General features: G+C 41.5%; 1 protein-coding gene across 1 annotated transcript in view; it reads right to left on the bottom strand.

The window, feature by feature from the left end:
• Window positions 1–8,238: 8,238 nt before the first annotated feature.
• The window catches only part of tbcd (tubulin folding cofactor D), a 30,533-nt gene continuing 17,100 nt past the window's right edge, over window positions 8,239–21,671 (bottom strand). Inside the window, 22 exon segments of the mRNA XM_037792080.1 lie at window positions 8,239–10,017; window positions 10,104–10,188; window positions 10,278–10,387; window positions 10,693–10,780; window positions 10,870–10,956; window positions 11,039–11,116; window positions 11,250–11,371; window positions 14,209–14,347; window positions 14,540–14,698; window positions 15,227–15,310; window positions 16,690–16,829; window positions 18,472–18,567; window positions 18,670–18,788; window positions 18,894–18,975; window positions 19,710–19,786; window positions 19,872–19,934; window positions 20,052–20,083; window positions 20,176–20,198; window positions 20,290–20,350; window positions 20,752–20,869; window positions 21,022–21,095; window positions 21,332–21,412. Of these exon segments, the coding sequence (XP_037648008.1) occupies window positions 10,003–10,017; window positions 10,104–10,188; window positions 10,278–10,387; window positions 10,693–10,780; window positions 10,870–10,956; window positions 11,039–11,116; window positions 11,250–11,371; window positions 14,209–14,347; window positions 14,540–14,698; window positions 15,227–15,310; window positions 16,690–16,829; window positions 18,472–18,567; window positions 18,670–18,788; window positions 18,894–18,975; window positions 19,710–19,786; window positions 19,872–19,934; window positions 20,052–20,083; window positions 20,176–20,198; window positions 20,290–20,350; window positions 20,752–20,869; window positions 21,022–21,095; window positions 21,332–21,412 (1,933 nt within the window). The 3' untranslated portion in view covers window positions 8,239–10,002.

Here is a 21,671-nt window from a genome sequence, read left to right as displayed (position 1 = left end):
GGAAAGCAAATACCCGTTTAAGCCAAGACCTAATAATACAAAAGTCAACGCTGTCAAATGCAATTTCAGAGACGTGGGGATGAACTTAATCTGACCAAGTGCATGTTCTGGTGGGATGGTTTGATGACATTGAAGCAATGAGCTGCAATCACAGTGTTTCTGACCTCCGTGTCAAGCAGTTAAGTCCCCTGCCAAACACTGCAAGCAGATCCAACTGAGTCCAGAGTTGACCCACGGGCCCAGAATAGGACCTACACTATGTGACAGATGTTTTTGATAGCTTTTTTTGCAAACCACAGCTCTGGCCTACTCCAAGTTATACCCCAGAACAACTCCTCTCCTCTTAAAGACCCTCCCTGAATCCCAAATCCTAGCAACTTATAGACAACTTGTCCAACTCATGGCTAACCACTATGTACCTATCCCCCACTCCTAGGCGCTTTTCTCCCAGCCCTGGAGTCTCCAGAGCACCCACGTAACTGCTGCGTCAGCCCTCCCACACGGGCTGATCCCAAGAAACAGCCGTTAATCTGAGAGGAGAACGTTGGAGAACGTCTCCTTTTAATTATCAGAAAACTCAGAGGCGGGTTTGGATAATGGATTCCAAATGGTGAGCTCGGGGCGGGCAAGAGCGGGTGCAGGGATGGAGGAGGCGGCCAACGGAGAGAGAGAGAGCACGAGATCAGGAGGAGGAGCGAAGAGATATGACTCCTTCTCAGGTCCTGACCTTTGGCTGCCCCCATGCTCACGTGATTGAGACCAGATTGACTGAGTTAGCCCAGGAGATGACTGAGTGACAGAATAATCTCACTAACAGAACCGCACATGGCCCAGTGGAGCTATCTTCCCCCCCAGGGGCTATCTATCTGGGCTGTGGATACCTTACAAGCTCCAGAGATCTTTAACTCACGCTGATATTACTGATAGAGCGGCACCACTCCACTCATAATGTAGTAAGGGTTGCTGGAGATAGCGACTCTCTCTGTCCTTTAACTATCAGGACCAGAAGCCCATCAGCATTAATCTTCACAGAAAAGTTGAATGAGTTAGAACCATAATCTTTTATGTGCTGTCCTCCTCTCTATTCCCAGGACATGCTGGGGGCTCGACAAAGACAGAGAGATCTTACAGCCCGAAGGCTTAACGCGAGAGCAAAAATAATAGAATCACACAAAAACAAAACACAAGCTAATCATCGTGGCTCCAAACACATCACACACGCACATACAATCACACACACGGACTACAAGACCACCCCTGAGAGCTGACCTGGCCATGCCCCCCCCTGCCGCTCAGTGCTGGCGTGCGTCCAGAACAAACTGGGCCTCTCCGTAGGGAACAGCGGAGGCCTGAGGCCGTGCTGCTTAGCAGGCGCCGAGGGGGCGGCAGGCTGCCAGTGGTCAGTCGCTGCCGGAGCTTCTGGGAATGGTGTCACACTCGCGCTAACCCCCATCCTCACACCGGCCAGCTCCTGGGTTCGGGGCCGGGTGCAGAGGTCGAGAAGGAACAGCACTCCTACGGCCGAGCAGCTGGATTCGCTGTCGTGGATGAGCTCATTTTGGCCAACGTCCAGACAAAGAGGCGAGCCAGGCCCCTGACGTCTGGGCTGTCTCCATGAAGTCACTCTCCGAGCACAGATCAACACAGAGCGGCAGCACACAGTCTCTGCACACAGGGCCACAAAACAAAGTCTTGAGGCTCTCTGAAGTTCAACCAAGGCCAGACTGATGACAGGAAAGGGGGGGGGGGTACATCTTAAGGAAGGATGGATTGGCAACAGAAAAAAAGGACTGAAACACATTTGATTAAAAGAAATTTCAAAGAGGGCAAGCACGCCTTCAAGGCTGAATTTGATCGTATCATACCCATAACCAGGCCACTGTTAAAAAACGACAAAATCTTATCTGACAAAAAGACCATGACAACTCCAAGTGACGCTAAGTAAGCAGCACTCGGCTTCTTTCATCAAACAGACGCAGCACAAAGGAAGACATTTCCCAGAAGGCTCAGCAGGCCTCTTGATATCATTTTAACCCCAACAGACCAGCTGGCCGACAGACAACCTCCTCTCCTCTCCTCTCCTCTCCTCTCCTGCTCCCTTACGCAACAAGGACGCAACAATAACGCAACAGCATCTGTGCCTCACTGTTCACTGGTCAGACAGACTCTGTATACACACAGATAGAGCTCAACAGTGACCGCCCACTTTTTTAACTGCTCTGAATGGGAATTTCCCTTTCATATTTCTCCAAGCCAACTAACTACAAGATGAATCGGGACCATAAAACATTTGATTCAGAGCAAAAAAAACATTGGAAAATGGAAAAAAATGCAAAGGTACAAGACTGTGTACATCTTATAATAACATAATAATTTTAAGAGTAAAGGAACTCCTCATCCCATAAAGCATTATGAATGGTGACTCACTGCCTGGAAACTCCTGAAAAACTTAAACTAACCGTTGTCAATCTAAAATGAAGACAGATTAAGCCATGCCTTATTTCTTGCCTCAAACTATTTTCGTATAAGAGAAAGTTTCCAAACGAGCCGCCATGTTAGTCCGTTTTGAAATCCGGGAGCAGACCACAGAGCAGCACGTACGAGCCACAGACTGTATATAAAGATGGACGACGCGTTTCCACTTCCTCCGGCTGTACAGAAGTGAAGTCAAAATATCCCGGATACAGAGCTTCCATCTTGAGATTCTGACGTTATTTGGAGCCGGAGTCTGCGCAGTAGTGATCGGGCGGATATCGATGTCACCTCCCTGAACCAATCGCGAGCCTCCTCTCACCCCTCTTTTATAGCAATTAATTAAAACCAAACTTATCAGAAATATGGACACTTGAACAAACATCAGCGTGATAAGAACTACCTAAAATGACAGAAACCATCTTTGGGAAAAATGTATTTGACGTGTACTTTTTAGTCTGGCCCATGTCCCGTCTACTAACATGGAGGGGCGGGACTTATGACCTATACTGCAGCCAGCCACCAGGGGGTTATAGAGGTTTTGACTTCACTTTTGAGGAGCTGTCATGTCGTCCATCTTTATATACAGTCTGTAGTACGAGCACATATACCCTCAGTAGCTGCTCGCTGGAGCGGTAAACATTTTCATGGTAACAGTGAGTTCCACCAATCAGAGACGTCGCTGTTACACTTAGGATTGTGGGTAGTGTAGCACTTCTCCATGACATAGAGAATAAAACATGTTTTTCTTAAAACAAGGTTCATATCATACGGATGTGTGTCTTCTACAGCAGCATATACCATCCTTTCACAATCTAGTAGCTCGTGGTAAATCTACCTTGGGTGGTTACGACATTATGGCGCAATCTGCCTTTTCCGTTCGCGCTCCGCAAGCTTGGAATAAAGCACACTTAACTTGAAATCTTTACCCTCTCTTGACATGTTTTAAAATATTGGTCCCATTATAACATCTAATTAAAAAGTGCCATTATTCTGCCTTGATTATTTTAGCTTCTGACTCCTGTATGATTTGTGTCTGTTGTTGTGTTTTGGTATGTTTTTCATTGTAATGTTATCTGTCCTCATTTGTACCTGTTTTTTTCTTTCTCTTTCTTTTCCCGGTTTGTACTCATATATGAAACTTCTTTACTTGCTGGCCATCTTGACCAGGGCTCCCTGGCAGAAGAGATATTGCACCTCAATGGGAGCTTTCTGGTTAAATAAAGGATGAATACAAATAAATGGCTAATAATCAAAATCCTCTATTCAGAATATAAATGTGATTTTCACTTCCATAACATCACTGTTGAGCTCTACTTCAAATATTGTAAAAGTGAAATGAATGGTTCTGGAGATGATAATGGTTGTCAGACTCCTCCAGGACAACAGCAATAAGGAAGGAAGGCTAATTGGAGGCTAACTGCTCTCCAACAAAGCCAGCCAGTCCTCAGAAAACACAAGCTAAGGAAACTGTTTATCAGGTCTAAACCACATTTTCTTATGCACACGCTACAAGACAGCTGCAATAAGGTGGTCAGAGTACAAACAAAGTGCCCATTGTTAAAAAAAACAACAGGCTATGAGACATTGTCAGGCTTTCCCAATCCACAGTTTGGTTCACTTCTAGCAGTCCTTCTGTCCCAGAAAGAGGAATAGCAGCTGAATATGTCATTTCTATTCAATTAGCCACATTATTTATAAGAACCTGAGTGTGCTGCTGTTGATATAAAAACACACTGCCCATTAACCTGCGGTCTATAAAAGGACAGATGCTCAGCAATTAACCCACATTCCCAAACTTATCCAGCTGCCTACATTTCCAAATGACTATAATTCCAAACAACGTGGTAATTTCCAAGGCAGAGAGCGCATGCCTGGTGAGCTGCTGATTATGGCTCTTTGGAAACTTTTAAAGACTGCGGTTTCCTGGAGGGAGACCGCATCAGCTGTCATATTCATAATTATAGCATTTCTTCTATTTCTATCAATCATGTAATTATCGTATCTCTGCTATTTCTATCAGTCGTATAATTATCATATTCGGTCATTTCTACTAGTAACTTTATTTCCCTATGTTTTCTTTACAGTTCAAGATCCGTGACGGACATAACATTCTGTACAGTGCGTGCTGATTTTCTTTTCCACCTCGATTTCAGCACAAGCTTTCCTTTGAGAGCTTGAGTTTTGACATTTGTGTGGCTAAGACACTGCAGACTAATGATCATTTGATTGTGGAGAAAGACACGTCTGAGCATATGAGGTGTGTGCTGCTGCCTTTTACATTAACATTACATACAGGTCCAACGCTCCACTGAACACACACAGCGAGGCTACAGCTCCAAATTTTCAAATCGCATACTTGATATGCAAGGGATAATGCAGCGCGCCAGTCATTGCTGTGAAATAAACCTCGACAGGGTGATGTGGCAACATTGACCAGCTAGCTGTACATTATCCCGCTTATTACGAGGCTACTTACTTAAGAAATCAATCATTATCACAAAAACGGTCCTCCAGAGTCCAACATCAGAACTGCGCTCATAGCTACGGTCTGCTATAAAGAAAAAACATGCCGTAGAACGCTGTGATTGACCAATCATAATGGAGTATTCAACAAAGCCGTGTAATAAGAGAAAATAAAAACTATCACTCAAAACTAGGACAAGTCAATCTTAAAAGCAGTTTATAATAATATGTTTAAACCTCATTTGGAGGGCTGTTAGGAGTCCTGAACTCAAAGCCAATCTAGTTGTAACAGCTGCTCCTCAGAACCCCCACTCCATAAATTTAGGGCAATTAAGGCCTGAGCTCTGCTAATGAACCTGACTAACAAGCTGGAGGAGGGTTGTTGCTCCTCCACCAGGTGTTGAGGCTGTACACAGGAAGTCCCAGCAGGAATAACACCTGGGAATAATAAACTCTCACAGCAGACAACAGCTCCATCTCAGGGCTATGCCACTCCGAAAATACGATAAAAGCTTCAGTATATAGAACATATAATAGTGTAGCTTAAGGGGAGACACCCTATAGGGTAAACATGTTTAACTAATAGATATCACCATGAAACTTCCCCCAGTTGATTACTCAATGTTATGTTTAAATGTGCAAATGAGGCATATCTGATTATTGGATAAAGCCACGTTCAAAATTCTTGTTTCATTTTGTCGACATATTAGAGTCAAATGTTTTTTACAGAGTGAATTTTGGATATCTCTTTTTAATCGCTCCATAAGTCAACAGCCATAACAAATACATTTTCACCATGTTTTTAAGAATAAAATGTTCTATAAATCAGGCTATGAATGATGTATGAACAAACCCCTGTTTAAAAACCTTCAGAATATAGATAGGAATGAAATTGCAAAGTTTGGTGCATGTAAGTGCTGATGAAGTGAAGGTTTCTGGCTCAGAGTTTTAGAAAAGAACTAATTTTGAGAAAACGGCCTATAAAGATATGGATTGTAAAATTCAATACATTTTGTAAGAAAAGGGTAAAAAATGTTATCTAATATAAATCACCATAAAACTTCCCCAGTTGATTACTTACATTAAGACAATTAGTCTTTTGTATAATAAATCTTCTGAAATTTTATTTTTAAATATGCAAATGAGGCATTATCTAATGGTAAACGGTAAATGGACTTGTATTTATCTTCTGAGCACCCAAAGCGCTTTACACTACATGTCAGCATTCACCCATTCAGACACTGATGGCAGAGGCTGCCATGCAAGCTGCCAACCTGCCCATCAGGATCTAATCTAAATACTCATTCACACACACACCGGTGGCACACAGCCTTCGGGAGCAATTTGGGGTTAAGTGTCTTGCTCAAGGTCACTTCAACTTTGAGGATCGAACCCCTTCCGATTAGTGGACGACCTGCTCTACCTCACAACCACAGCCTCTGCCACACCAATGCTAACTTTTGGTGAATTTAGGAGAAATCTACAGACGCAAATAGACAAAGCAGTAAAATAAACACCTAAATGTGTATTTTGGATGTTTTCTTTCCACTAGTCTGAAAGAAGACAAGTTATGGAAGTAAAATAGACCAAAATCTCAGAATTGACCAGTGCATGAAGAACAATGTTTTTGCGTGCATGTCTCACCTCAACACCATGACTAGTTCAGTTTAACCATAATTAGGTGCAATTCAGAAGAACCTCTAAACTGTTGTTGGAAGCAACAGGCCTGTAATAATGTGTTTCTTAAATATGATTATTTAAAACTGCATGAACCCTGAATTTCGACCAACGACCCCCAGATTAATCAGTTGCTTGTTGTGCAGGAAAGTATGCAATCTTTATGGCATTATCAGATCTGGAACCAGTGTGTTTAAGTACTGCGATTTGTCACATATTTGATCGCTATCATGATATAAAACTAAACGTGCCATTAAAGATTTCATCCCTATAGCAGTGCTGCTTCACATAAATGCATCTTTGTTAGTGAATATTCAGAAAAGTCTTCCCGTCATTTGCCCAGTGTGTACTCTAGCGTCCTTTAACCCAGAGATGTATTCAACAGATAGAAAAAAATGAATGAATAAACAGAAGGTTATCTGGAGGGCAATTAGTGTAACATCTGCCTCCGTGTCCACCACAGTTGAGTCATTGATTGTGAAAGGGGAAGTGATTTTAATTGTATATGCTGCTGTGACGTTGATACCAATCAGAGGACCATGAGGGAAATTAGAAACACACTGTTTTTCTCTTAGCAATAACAGTGACAAGTCTTCTTACCGAGCCAGACGTCATTTACAGTAAAACAGCACTGACATTGTCCTCCGGCACACAAAACAAGGATGAACCATAATCAAAATCATGAGTTCCATTTTTGGGAAATGCGCCAATGAGTAACAACACTATCAGTGTGTGTATTATCTTCATAGACTGGATATGTAGACGTAAAAAGTGTAAAACTAAATATTAATGCAGTATAAATATTAGCAATGCTGTAGACAACCTGACCGTGTTCTATAAGGACAGATCTCAACACACGATTGCCCTCTCTGCTCCATAATCGTTAACTTGGGCAAACTGCTATGGGTACCACTTAATCTCATAATAACCAGAACAGTGGAAAGTGCAAAGAGGTCTTTCCTAATATCACACCAAACTGAGTCAACGAGGGAGCAGCCCCCCTCCCCTTCCCCACTCCTCTAAAAGGCCACCATTGTATGTGAAGAATTGCCATGGCTACTGCCGGCGAACTGTAAGCCTTTTAGAATTATTAGCATTCCTCTCTACCCCGAGCACTGTAGCAAAGCTGCTCGCTTTACCATCAATCCGCCTTGAGAGAAACACACCATTTCTTTCATTAGAATCTACAGGAATTTCCATCTGGCTGGGAATTAATTAAAGTCGAATTATGGGCTGCAGCAATATTGGACTAGCCCGACAAATTCAACAACACCCATGGAGGGTAAGAGTGAATGTGGCCTTGTTAATGAGCATGGTAAGAGGATGGCAAAGCCACTTGTCTGAGGCACTAATGCAGCGGTTATTGGGCAAGATAGCGATAAGGCAAATAACAATGTGACCATTGATATATCCATTTGTCTTGGCCACAATTGATCGTTGTAGTGGCTGAAGTTATTTATCTGCACACCATCTTCTTTATACCACATTTATGTTTCGCAGAAGCGGGGCAGTGTTCATTTATATAAGAGTAATGGTAACAGCGAAAACATGGCTTTAATTTTATATCACCTCAAAGTTAGTGTCACATTTTCTGAGTATGTTAGTGCAATTACAACATTCAGGTTTAGATTTAATCACCATTTAATTGTATTTATCACCACAGAAATAAATGAGAATGGTGCAGAGTTTCCATACGGATACAAATCCAGTGTGAAGTGAAGTAAAACCACAAGTTAGTGAAGACCCATTTTAACAGTGTTTGGAATAAAAGGCATTAAGTTCATGATTATCGACTGTTAAAAGGAGCTCTATACGGCAATTCAGAGCATAACTATGATTGAGGGATTGATAGCCACATGGCTCTCAACATGGCGATGGTTGAGCCGGTGGCTAGCAGCTAACGAACAGTGAAAACAACGGTGCTGACAGAGCTAACAGTGTTTACCTGAGGGGGAACTGAAGGGTGGGTGCTACTCTTCTGTGATGACGCCGCATCAGCTGTAACCACCGTATGAGCGCAGTGCAGAGCGGTGGCTCTGAGATAGCCAATGGGGGACACAAACAGGGACTCACATGCACTAACATGCAGACAAAGCACAGAGAAGCTCTGATTACAACACACACAGAGGGAGAGTGACTTCATTCTCTGCTCAGGTAGACATTACTCCACTATATCTTTACATAAACAGTGTTTGCTGCTATGTTAATGCTCTGAATGTCATAAAGAGAACCTTTAAAGAATAACCAGGCAATAATCGCCAGATATTACAAATGATTTGGCAGCACAATTACGAGAGCTGCTGAAATACAGAAAGCCAAACACATGGGATAAAAATAACAAACCATTTTTCTACCCAGTTTTATGAGACACGTCAGTTTCTATGGGAAAGGATAAGCCTAGTTAAATTAATCATATTACAGAAAAAATGCAAAGCAATATAGTGATTACTGGCCTGGGGAGTTTCTGCAATGCAGGATAAACAACCAGAAACCATCTAATTACAAAATAATGCAACATTTGTGTCTTTGTCAGAGTGAGAAAGGGAAGCTGGCTGAGACAATGTGGCCACTATCAGACTCTAATGAGAAAGCCTGGCCCAGTGGTGACACAACAGGCTCTGTTCCACAGGCATCCAGGGAGGCTCCGCTATCAGGCCTGGGACTCCTCCAGTCCCTGGCACCTCCACCGATGCAGAAAAAGTAGGTCTGCGTGGGACCCAAGGGGAAGCAGGGCCCCAGTGACATTCCACGGTTTGTGCCAAAACGGCTAAATGGCAACCATTTCCCCGGAGTCTACGCAAACTACAGTTTCAGTTTCGCCTATCTGTGTTGCTCCAGGTACAGGTTACAAGTAAACAACTCTACTGAAACCATTTCTATAGTCTCACTAGACTGTGACCTGAATGGGACATGTGAGAAAGCTGTTATGCATAGAAAACTACAATGAAAGCTTTATACAGATGTGCTTTGGGTTTGGAAGTTGTAATAACACAATAGAGAAAAAAAAAAACAGCACACTGTTCATTATTTTTACTCACTTTACTATTAATGTTCAGACCTTCATCAAAGTGCAAAAACATGGTTAACAAAGTGAGTACAAGTGTGCTGGATTTTTTGATTTCATGCACCTGTCAAAAAACTTTCTGGAGTGCAAGAATTTTGTAGTAATAATAACAAAGCAGGGGAAATAACTGATGTGATGGTTTTGTCCATTTATTGTCATGTGAAGCTATCAGATTGGGATTCATTCCATGTGTTGTTTTTTGGCAGATGGACAGACCGACTGATGCAAGGCAGCTTCAGAAGATCCATTCTTTAATTCTTACAGCGTGTTGTCCACCTACATGGTTTGCAGCTGGTGTTCACAGCCGGAGGTGATCAGGAAACCTAGACGGGTGTCCGCTGATGAAAGAGAGTAGTCAGGGTCAACTCAGTCCAACATGGTGATAAAAACATGTTTGTATCTGCCCACAGAAATCCTTTGTTACCTTGGTCACTGCCTGTGGCCTGGGGATTCCCAACCAATCACGAATCTGATTCGTGTGGGTCCGTACTGTGGCAAGGTCAAGCTCCCTGGAACCAACAACCAGCACGACAACACGTCACATACATACCAAAATCATTTAACAACAGAAGAATATTTAATGACTGTGACCACTAACCAATTAGTATCACTTAGCAGGGTCATGACGTCATCCAACACTTCTGGATCTATGACATCGTCGTAGGTCAGCAGCATCTCGTACATCTGGCTGGCCGTGTCCTTTCTGATCTACAGTTGTAAGACAGGAACAGTTTATTATTTTGTTACACAAAGCAAACATAGAAGACTAAGAGTCTGCAGCCATGGTGGTGGTTTTGTGAGGCTGTATTGAGAAAAAATGCTAACTTCAGCATGCCTACATACTCACCATGATAAATGCTAACATGCTGATGTTAAGCAGTTACAATGATCACCATGCACTGGCATTTGGAGAGTGTGAATTTTGTACCATAAATCAGAATGGCTGCATTTCTTTGTCAGTGGTTTCATACACCTAGTAAGGATGGGTGAGTATTTCTGTCTTTTGAACTCACCGTAGGGTAGGAATGACCGAGTAGCATCAGCAGCTGGGTCAAAACTTTCTTCCTCACTTGACCCTGGAACTGGATCAGCCCACAGAAGCTGGGAAACACCAAAGAGCACCAGTCAACATGGAAGGTGTCTTCTGCCTCAGTCCGGTATATAATGTGTATAATGAGATGGAGACTTACACAGATATACAGCCGCGCAGCTTGGAAATATCTTTGGCCTTCCTGACCTCGATGCAAATAGCCAAAAGGTCCACACAGAACTGATGACTAAGAAAAGAAAGACAGAAAAACTTCAGCTCTCACACATATCACCCACTTTTTATTTTAACAAGGCTGTCGCAACACTCACTTCTCTTGTGTGGTGAAGATTTCGAAGCAGCTATTAGCAAGCATCTGGTTGAGCATCTTAAGAAAAGGAATAGACACCCTGTAAAAAGGAAAAGAAAGTTGTAAGATTTAATTTTATGAAGACGATGCTGACACATCACATCACAGTCTCAGATGGAAAGGGCCTGAAGAAACACATCTAGCAAGGACAAGAATAAGGTTAGTGTGTGTACCTGTCATTGCGGAGATTGTCTCTGAAGATGCTCAGCAAGGTATCTCCAAACTGTGTCAGAGCAGCACTGTTTTCCTGGATCCCTCTCAGATAGTCAAACAACGACTGGGATGAAAAAAGCACCTGAAGGGAAGCAGCGGAGAGCGGAGGTTAATGTGGAGCAGCCTGATGGTTAAAACGGTGGTGTAAAGTTCCCACTCATTCTGGTGAGGTTGGCTGTTAGCTAGAGCTGCACAATATATTGTTTTTTATCGTCATTGCGATGTCAACTTGGGCGATAAACACATCACAAAATGGATTTTTTGAGTTAGTTGAAAAAGAGTATTAGTAGAAAACTGCACTTTAAAATGTTATTTTGTGGTGTTAATCATATTACCTTTAAACATTTCTTTATTGGGTTTAATGTATATATTTTTTCTTTGTTTTATATATTGTTTGGATGCAAAGGTTTTTTCTTTTTGTGTCAATAAAAGAACTAACTAACTAACTATCACTTCTTTTTTATTATGGGTGCCTTTTGTGTTCAGTTCAATGTTAAATCTTTTTAATAAAAAGACTCTTGTTAGAAATAACACTTTTTTTACATTTGAATTGTTGTATTTTTCTGTATTATTCTACATGTTGTATTTTAGCAGTATACCGACAGCAGCAGAGAGGAAGAACTGAGTACACTTTAATATGTGTTTATTTATCATGTGTAATATTGTAATCATGCAGCCCCAGTGTTAGCTGCGACTGTTTATCTATTCTAATACTTCCACAGTCTTTAGGATATTAGTTGTAGAGTAAGGTGAAGATATTTTCTTTACATTTTATGATTTCCTGTACAATAAAACTGCCATGTTTTAAAAATGTACTCCTCAAATAATACCAAAAAAAAAAGAGTGTGAACCTGAGGGGCCTTGGAAAGAAAAACAGTAGAAATGATGATATCATCAGGCTGCAGGAAAGAAAATGTCAAACCTTGACACTTGCAACATAGCAACAAACCATAGCAACACAATGTGCTACAGGTAAACAAAGTTACACTTAGATACAAAATAATTTGTGTTTTGTTGTGTTTGTTTCAATGGTTGAAGGTTATTTCAATCATTTATAGCTCATATTACCATAAATAACACATAAATACTTGGTACAGAATTAGGTTCCTCAGTCTTGGGACACTGTTTCTGCTGTTTGACTTTAGCATGGCCTCATGATCTCTCTACATCGCCTTCAAGGCAGTTCCTGGAAAGTCAGTGGATGCTCCATCTCTCTCTGGATTGTGTGAATATGTGCCTGTGGTGTGAGAATGGTAATCTTGGCTCGTGTATTGATGCAGTATTGGCTCAAGTTTCTTGCGTGCAATCCTGTACAAACATATCAGTCCTTCCCGTCTCTGAGGATGCATCTGTGGCAAAGAACGGCTGGAAGAGCAGGAGGTAGAAGCAAGACGAGAGCCAGATCGTCTCTAAGGGAATAATGTTTACAGCCTCCATTGGCAGATGAGTTCAACTTCACTGCTGCTATTACAGGCTTTAAACTTAACACTAAAAGTTAAAAATAACCCAACCATCACAAATCTTTGTGGGGCAGAACTGCTTTCGAACGATTGGTTTTAACAGGTTAGGTCATAACTGGAAGAGGAGGGGAGGTTTTGATCAACACCAGTTTGGGGCCCCTGCTGAGCCTCCTGAGTGATAGTGTGTAAAGGGTCAGGAGTGGAAAGTATCAGACATGCTTTAAGCTGTTATTTAGCACTGGATTGCAAAGATTCTCGCTTGAAGAACCACGAGGGACCCGTCAGATCAATTTGTTCTGGATAAGTCTGGATCAACGCTTCAAGCTCAGGTGGTTGGCCACGGTATTGTAAACAGGATCGGGGTGGAGATAAGTCAAAGTAACACAGCCTGATATCTGTGATTATATAGAATTCACTGAAAGTCAGGCTCTCAGGGATTACAGTGCAGAGGATGAGTAAACTTCATTAGACACATGGCGCCCCCTGCTGGCCTAAAATGCTCCTAAATAATAACAACCAAGAGCTGACTTTACCAACTCACTACAGGCAGCAGATTTACCAACATCCAAAAAAAAGAACAAATAGTCAGGCATTATTGTGTGATACAATGAAATGCATTATGTATAAACATCCCTGCTTGTTAATGAGCAAAGTACGACAATACACTTTTAAGTGTCTCTATTATATTATCTAAGAGTTCTATATTTCATACCAGCAGTCAAATGTTGAAACAGCATCCTTAAAAGGGCAATAAAATGCTAAAATCAGTTATATTTCTAACTAGGGCTGTCAAAGTTAACGCAATAATAACATCCTAATAATATTTGTCCTCTCCCATCTTGATAAGAGTATTAAATACTTGATAAATCTCCCTTTAAGGTACATTTTGAAGCTAAAAAATGTGCAATTAATTTGCGATTAATCGCGATTAACTATGGACAAAAATGAGATTAATCGATTGAATGCCCGCTTTCTAACTAAACTCTATACACTATATTCTCATTCCAGCATCATTATATGAACTTCTTGTTTATGGCCTTAAAATGTGAATTCAATTATAGACACTTCTAATAAATTAATATTGTAAGTGAAAGGGAAGTTTTATAAAATACAGATGGGTGAGAAATTAAAAGAAAAACCATCATTAAGTTTCTTAATAAGGCGTGGGGAAACCACACTGCCAGGAGAGCTTTAGAGCTAAAACTATTTTTTCAAAATAAATTCCCTTATTTGGTGTTTTGATGATGGAGGTGGAGAGCACTGTCTAACACGTAGGTCCCAAATCAGTGGGGTTCAATTGGGTTGAGATCTGGTGACTACAAAAGTGTATGATTCATACTCATCAAAGCATGCAGTGACCCTCGTTTCTACGTATGTTGTTTTTAAAATTTGTCTCCCATCTGTACATCATACTGCTCTGATTTGTAATGTTCTACTCCTCCCATCCCAGTAGACCTACCGTGGACTCGGTGATCCCTCCCACAGACACAGTGAGGCCCAGCAGGGTGTGGTACTGATACTGGGGCAGTCCCACCAGCTGGGTGATATACTGGAAAGCTTGGGATGGAGCATTCCAGTTCAGACTGGTTCCGGTCTCACTGAAAGACATAGCAAGTAGAGTCAATGAAGAACAAATATCACAAGTTGTCGCACATGCAATCAAACTTTCATATTTTATCTAGATTTGTAAATAAGAAAATACAGTCCGCCATATAAATCTGGTTCACTGCAGCTGTTAGAGCTTGCAATGCTGCTGGATGAGCTGTAAATTGAGGGCAGGGGTGACTCACACTGGAAAAATGCTCAACAGCTCCTCTCGGTGGGGGATGTGAGGTACTGCAGGCTCTGTGCTGTGGAGGATGCGCAGGAAGACGTTGCCAGCATGGGCCCTGTAGCGGTCAATCTTCTCTGCTGCCTGCTGGGCCAGGCAGCATATCATACACTTCACCCTGCACACAGAATAAAAAGAAATATGAGCAATCGTTTTAATCCACTTAATCAGAAATCCGGGCAGGGTGTCGCTTCAATACGGCAGTGGCTCCCAACCTACTTCCCCTGAAGCCCCCCCCCTACTTGTATTTAAGAAAAGCTTGTTTTTAGCTGCAGTAGGGTTCTGGCGACAAACAAAAAGACAAATGAATGAATCAATCTTACACTATAAATAAGCCCAAGGGCAACACACAAAACTAATGTTGCGTAATTCTTTTGATCCTGTTCTTTTATTATAATTACATAACCAGTTGCAAGTTGGATCGACTTGAGCTGAGGTATTGTGGCCACACCTTGAGACATTGAAGTGACAGTGAAGATGACTCAAGCCAATGTGAACAAACAGTCCGAGACCGACTGACGTTACATCATACAGTATATGGTCACCTGCTGGTGACGTGAAACACAGTGTGGAGTTTCTCTAGATGTATGTGGAGGTTAATAAAAACAGAGTTGGTGTTAATCAGAGTTTTCCATTTGCTACTCACAGATCTGGCTGAAGGATCTCTGGCGCACTGCTGGCCACCAGCATAGTCACATCCATCAGACTAGACATCGCTGCCTCTCTCACCCTGGACACATCATAGAGAGAGTCAAGAGGTTATGGGCTTTAATCTACCGTACACACATTGACCTGGGTCATTATGATTTCAATGACTTATTAAAAGCAGCAACTCCTTAAAGGGACTGTATGTAACTTTTTTAAACATATATTTTATTGACAATGTGTGAACATGTTGTAACTTAAACCTAAAAAATTAGACCTTCCACGACTTTCTGGGTTTCCTCTATCAGCCTGCAGACTGTGATTTTAATGTGAAGAACCCAGGTCCAATCCAAAGAATGTGATGTCATGCGTGCACGTGGGAAGTGAGTGGTGAAGCAAGAGAGAGAGCGGCGGCGAGTGTGTGAGAAAACGAGCGAGCAGCGGAGCAGAAGAGAGTTAGTTTAGCTTTGAGAATATCAAGTGAGTGTACAGTGGAAGTTGCAGTTTGTGCAGAAATGTGTCTTGTTTCCCTGCTGCGGAGTGGAGTGACGGGGGTTAACTCCGGAGCGAGTAATGTTATCGACTCTGGCCCAGGAGACCAAAATTACAGTGTCGATTCATGGAGGGACCTTCGTTTGGTAAGCCAACATTACTGCCAAGCATGTGAAATATATATAGTGATATTGTGGTTTTAGCTGGGTAATGTTGTGTATCGATATTGCGAGCAACAAGACGATAATTGTCGTTGACTCAGAGGCCACAGGTGTCACTGTTAACAAGCAATTTCTGATTCTTACGGAGTCACTTTAACAATAATCTTTTAAAAATAAACAAATGATGTACTCATACACATAAGACTAAGCTGGTAAAAGGACATAGGGCATCATGGGAAGAGTACATTTCAGTGTCACTAGATTTAGCAGTTTTATAGTGAAATTAGCTTCATGGCTGCAGGGCACAATTTGTTTATGTCAAATGTTTATCAGGGCATTCATTCAAAAGTCACACCCTGAAACAGGTGCACAGTGGAGAGAAATCTGTCCCCGTGTGAGTGTGAGCTTGAGTAAAAAGAAGAAGAAACGTGTGGTACAAAAATGAAAACAGTAACATGAGAGATAAGGATGTGTAATCAAGGAGAAAAACAGATTCAAGAGAAAGAATGAAAGAAATAAAAAGGTTACTAAACAGAGTGAAAGAAGCAGCCAATCCCATGTTGTGAGGACAAGTGACAAGCCTGGTGACAAGCCTGGTGACATTCCTGGCGAGGCGGTAAGCATGACCTGGGGCTACTAGTGCGACAGGCATGTGTGTCATGTCTTCGTGTCCCTAGGTGGAGGGACAGAAAAACACCAGAGACCTCAGGCAGGGGAGCATTCCCAATTCCCCGAGGCAAATTAAAAGAGAATGTCTGTAATTGTGCGCCGTTTGTTTAATAATGTGTGTTGACGATGAAAGTTCACTCACCACGCGCCTACGTCCCCTCTGCTGTCTGTCGTGTAGTCGTTCATGCTGTTGAGCAGAGCGCCGTACACCTCTGCGACATTCTCCGAGCACAGAGCGGAGTCTGGGGAGCCGTGGGCGCAAACACCCGCCGTGGACACACACTCTGATTGAGGATGAAAAAGAAATGCATATTAAAAAAAGACTCAAATAGAGGAGATGAAGAAGCCTGATGAACTGGGGAAATCATTTTAATTTTGAGGGGGGGAAATGCAAAACGAGTTGTAGAGAAACAAATGGACGGACACGTCATTCAGGTCGTGCAGGTAGAGTCAGCCAACTGTTTATTTTAGCATTACTGCCTGCACAACTATGCGGCTAAGCTAACAGACAGGCAAGACAAAAGAACAGAGGAGAGACGGAGGGGCCTTCGCAACATAAGCCTGAACCATAACAACTAAATGAAATAAGAAGTTCAATATGATAATTTCATAATTTATGAAATCATTTATCCAGATATCGTGATAAACAATTTCGTCACCTAAATTGATAATAACAAGCACATACTAACTTAACTTTCTCAGAAAATCGGATCTGAATATTTTGAGGGAATATCATATGAAGATTGCGGTTTTGTATTTACATCACACTTTACATTACCACTCAGTTCAATGCGACTAACAAATGCGTACATATGCAAATGTGAACTAATTGTTTTTAGGGGCCAGGCAACACTGTTACTGCAAATTCTCACTAAATAAAGCTCCAATGTTTATGAAAATAAATGACAGTTTTCATGTCATTGCAGACAATTTTCACGAATAAAATTATAGACAAATTATTTCCTGACATAAGTTAAAAGCAACTAAAATCATAGTAATTATAAAACCCTAGGGGAAAGCTAAGAGGAACAGGTGAGTTTTAAGATTAGGTTTAAAAACACAGGCGTGGCCCCAGAGACGAGAAGGCCGATCCCCCCATGCTCGTCAAGTTTTTCCGTGGCACGGTGAGGAGGTTGAAGTTGCCAGACCTGAGTGTTCGAGGTGAGGGTTGAGGGGCGAGGAGCTCCTGCAGGTAGGTGTGACCGCTACAGTTTAAGGCTTTGAACACCAGGAGGAGTGTCTTGAAGATGATTCATTGGTTTATTGGGATATTTTGAATTCCTTCCTTATGTGAACCATTGCAGTCAACGGAAATCAATCATTTTAAAACATCAGTTGGTCACTTATGGAGCAATCAATCTTTATAAAAAAGTAATTACAGACATCTCTGTGTTGTCTAAATGAAGAACGTAAATTCTGCCTTTACATGCAACCCCGGTGACTGTCTAAGTCATAGTGTGAAGTGGTAGTTTCCTCAGGGCAGTAAGCTCACCAACATAGTGACTTGCCCTTGGTGTCTGCGGTTGTGAGTTCAAGACCTGATCGAGGCCTCCTCCTCCTTATTCTTCTTCTTCCTCCTAAAAATGCCCGGCCCCAACCCTCACTTGCACAGCAGCTATACTTTCTCTTTATAATTTCACTTGAATCTGTTATGTTCATTTTGCACTAAAGTTCTGAGTTAAATGAGAAAATACTTTTCATTTGTCAAGTATTTAATTCACACTTGAGTATACAAAAATAGGATTTACCATGAGGTTATTTCATAGACTTAGATTTATGTATTGAATTATCAGAAAACATGCTATATCGTGATATATATTGTTATCGAGATATGAAATTACCTATATCGGGATAGAAGATTTTGGCCATATTGCACAGCCCTAATAAGAATATAGAAAAAAATACAATAAAAGTGTTTAGATACTCACTGCGCAATTGCTCTGATTGCATCTCTCCTCGCCTCTGTAAAACTCCCGTCCCTCTGGCTGACAGTGCACATCTGCTGGAGGCCTTCAAGGATCTAACAAAGAAAAACACACAACACACACATCACACTGTTATCTAAATACTGAGGCAGTGATATTTAAATGGCTAGAAACTGTACACATCCTCCAAAACACACCTGCTTCACTTTGCCGTGGATCATAAATCTTGGCAGACAGCCGAGGGCGAGGGCAGATCCAGAACGAGTGAGCATCTGCGGACTCTTCAGCCCTACAAGGTACTGAGATACCAGGACATCTACACAAACACACAAACACACAAACACATACGCCATGCACAGATTACCTTTAAATTCAGACGCACAGTATAACTAGTAGAAACAGGAAATAATGTTCAACTCACCCTGCATTTGAGAGTCTGCCTGGCCCGGCTCGGCCTGGTAGTACTCCTCACACAGGGCGGACAAGGCCGATACCATGGCAACCTACAGAGGAAGCAGGATGAAGATTGATGAGTGGTAAAAAAACAAATAGTCTTTCCCATCCCCCATCTCATTTGGAAGTTTTGTGGACGTCATGTGGATGGATGAAAACAGATTGGATTATATTTGCATAATTTATTTATAGTTTCTTTTGCTAACATTAGATATTTACACAGCTAACAGCCATATTTAGCATTACAAAAAAGTAGTTAGCTAGGGCGTTAGTGAACGTTAGTTGCCAGATCTTGCGAGAGTGACAGAGAAATGTCTCGAACAAAGTTCCTTTTCTCCTGATTTGTCCGTCTGAAAAATGGCATTTTAGTGTCAGGATGTTCTGAAGATATGTGACTTCTGAAAAATGGGTCCAATATTTACTTTGGTGACAATGGGGTGAAAGAATCGGTCATAATCTGTGTTAGTGTTTACTTCTCCCATTGGAGTTAATAGACTCAGGACCAGCTAGTCTCCTAAAGAGGCAGGGCAGTGGCAAAACCCATGTGACACAGATACAGGAAACGGAGTCTCAGTGCGCCGTCTCCTTTCTGAACTGTCTCTGGTATCGTCTTATGTGCTAATTTGAATTTTGCAAGAGCAGCCAATGTGTTAAACTACTGCCAAAGATCTGCATTTCTTTGAGGTGTATCATTTAACTTGTATTTAATTGGCAGGTAAAAAAGGGACAATTTGCATTCTCTTTGATCCATGATGTTACTTCCACTTTATAAAGAAAGGCTCACCATTATGCCATCCTTCACACCACTAGAAACAAGATGAAGAGTCTTTATGGTGTCGTCAAGAAGCCCCTGCCAGCCAGCTGAAACACAGAGTCACAACATGAAGAGACTTTGAGGCGAGACGTTGAATGAAACACAAACATTTAATAGCAAGAATTAACTTACTGATTACAGGGTCGTCTTTAAATGGCATTTTGGAAAGGGACAGCTTTTCAATAAGGCAGCACACTGTAAAAGAAGAAGATACAACTGATTACATCTACTGTATTATGAGAAAACAGTCATCATATGTTCATTGAAACCAATATATTGCTATTGCATCTTCTTATTTGCTGTTAGACTTACTTGCTGGCCTCATTAGCTCTCCACCAAAACCCCTACAAACAAAAGCATAATTGTGATATGAAGCAAAAACAGAATTTAGATTTTTTACCACGCTGCTGATGAAAAATATATAATTTCAGCCTACCTGTACTGTTTTCTGTCATTTATCTGAAAGTAAGTTAACAAATGAACATCAGCAACAGAGGACATTTTAACCACAGTTTATTCAACTTGAAACTACATTTTTTTGGTCACCTACCTTCTGGTGAATGTTTTTTAATGCATCAACACATTCTGAAGAAATCATGTCCACCACAGTCCTGTAGACAAAAACAGAGAGACAATACATGAGAGAACAGAATTGCAATTTTTTCGAACATGCATCTCTGCAAACTGTCAGCTAGTTGTTTTGTGTACAACGCACAGAGCTGGACGTAAACAGGCAAGAGGCCATGTGTTGCAAACTGCCATAAAAACCCCAATTGAGACGCATATTCCAAATGTGCTGTATACATGTCCAAAGAAATGCTCCTTAAACCTGAATAATATCGACATATCCCACATTTCTTAATCAGAAAATGCTCCATTCGGATTGAGGCCTAATTCAGAATAGCCAAACAAAATATGCCGTATCTAATTTGGAATATTGTTATATTAAAAATAATAGTGGAATATTGGTGTGCATGTAAACGTTGTCACTGGCTGGACACTGAAAGTCTACCTGTTGGTCTGAAGGCCCAGTTTGTACAGAGCATGTGTGATCTCTGCACATGACAGGATGGCTCCATGCCTACTGTGGAGGTCAATCCCCACCGCCTTGGGCAACAGCTGTGGCAAAACTGGAAACAACAAAGGTAAAAAAAAAAAAGAGAGCATGGTATATCTACTCATGACCAATAAGTATAGGTTTCAGTCAATTTCCAAAAGGCATTTCTCATGAGCGATGTGCTTTCTTGATTGCCCGTGGAACAGGTAAGGTGACATTGTTTACCTATTGTTGCCATATAATCAGGTGCTTGAGGCGTCAGGTTGTGGAGCGCTTTAGTGGAGAGCTCTCGGATGACACTGCAAAAACACATACAACGAATACAGTATAGTGGTCAAACCAAGTATACCCTCATATATGATGACATTTATGAAGACAGGGAGATACATCAACAGTTTATTTAAAGTGCACATTACCCAGATAGTCTATGTACACTATACAATTCAGTTAGAAAACAACAACAGAAAAGAAAACACATGATATTACATGTACAATTACACATGCAATTACAAAGCACATAAATACAAGTACTTACCCATCCCAGTGGTTGATCTTCATGGCTATCAAATGATCTATCATGGCCTTGGTGTACTCTGGGAAACTAGCTATATAGACACTTTGGGAACAAAAACAAAATGTTTTAGCTGCATACATACTGTAGCTGCCAATATCAACAGAAAAGGAATACTATGTTCAGACATGTCTCTGTAACCATTCAAAAGAAGAGGAGGAAATGCATTTCAGCCACCTCTCATCATTTCCTACATCTGTATTTTGTTTTCCTTGTTATGTGCAGTTCCATTGTCAGTCATACCCTGAGGCTAGCATCTTTCTCCATTTGTACTGCTTGAATCTCTCTGCTGGTTGTGACACCT

This window comes from Sebastes umbrosus, chromosome 14 (genome assembly GCF_015220745.1).
Source record: "Sebastes umbrosus isolate fSebUmb1 chromosome 14, fSebUmb1.pri, whole genome shotgun sequence".
Taxonomy (NCBI): Eukaryota; Metazoa; Chordata; class Actinopteri; order Perciformes; family Sebastidae; genus Sebastes; species Sebastes umbrosus.
The sequence above is the reverse complement of the archived record's forward strand: the minus strand, read 5'-3'. Positions and strand labels throughout refer to the sequence as shown.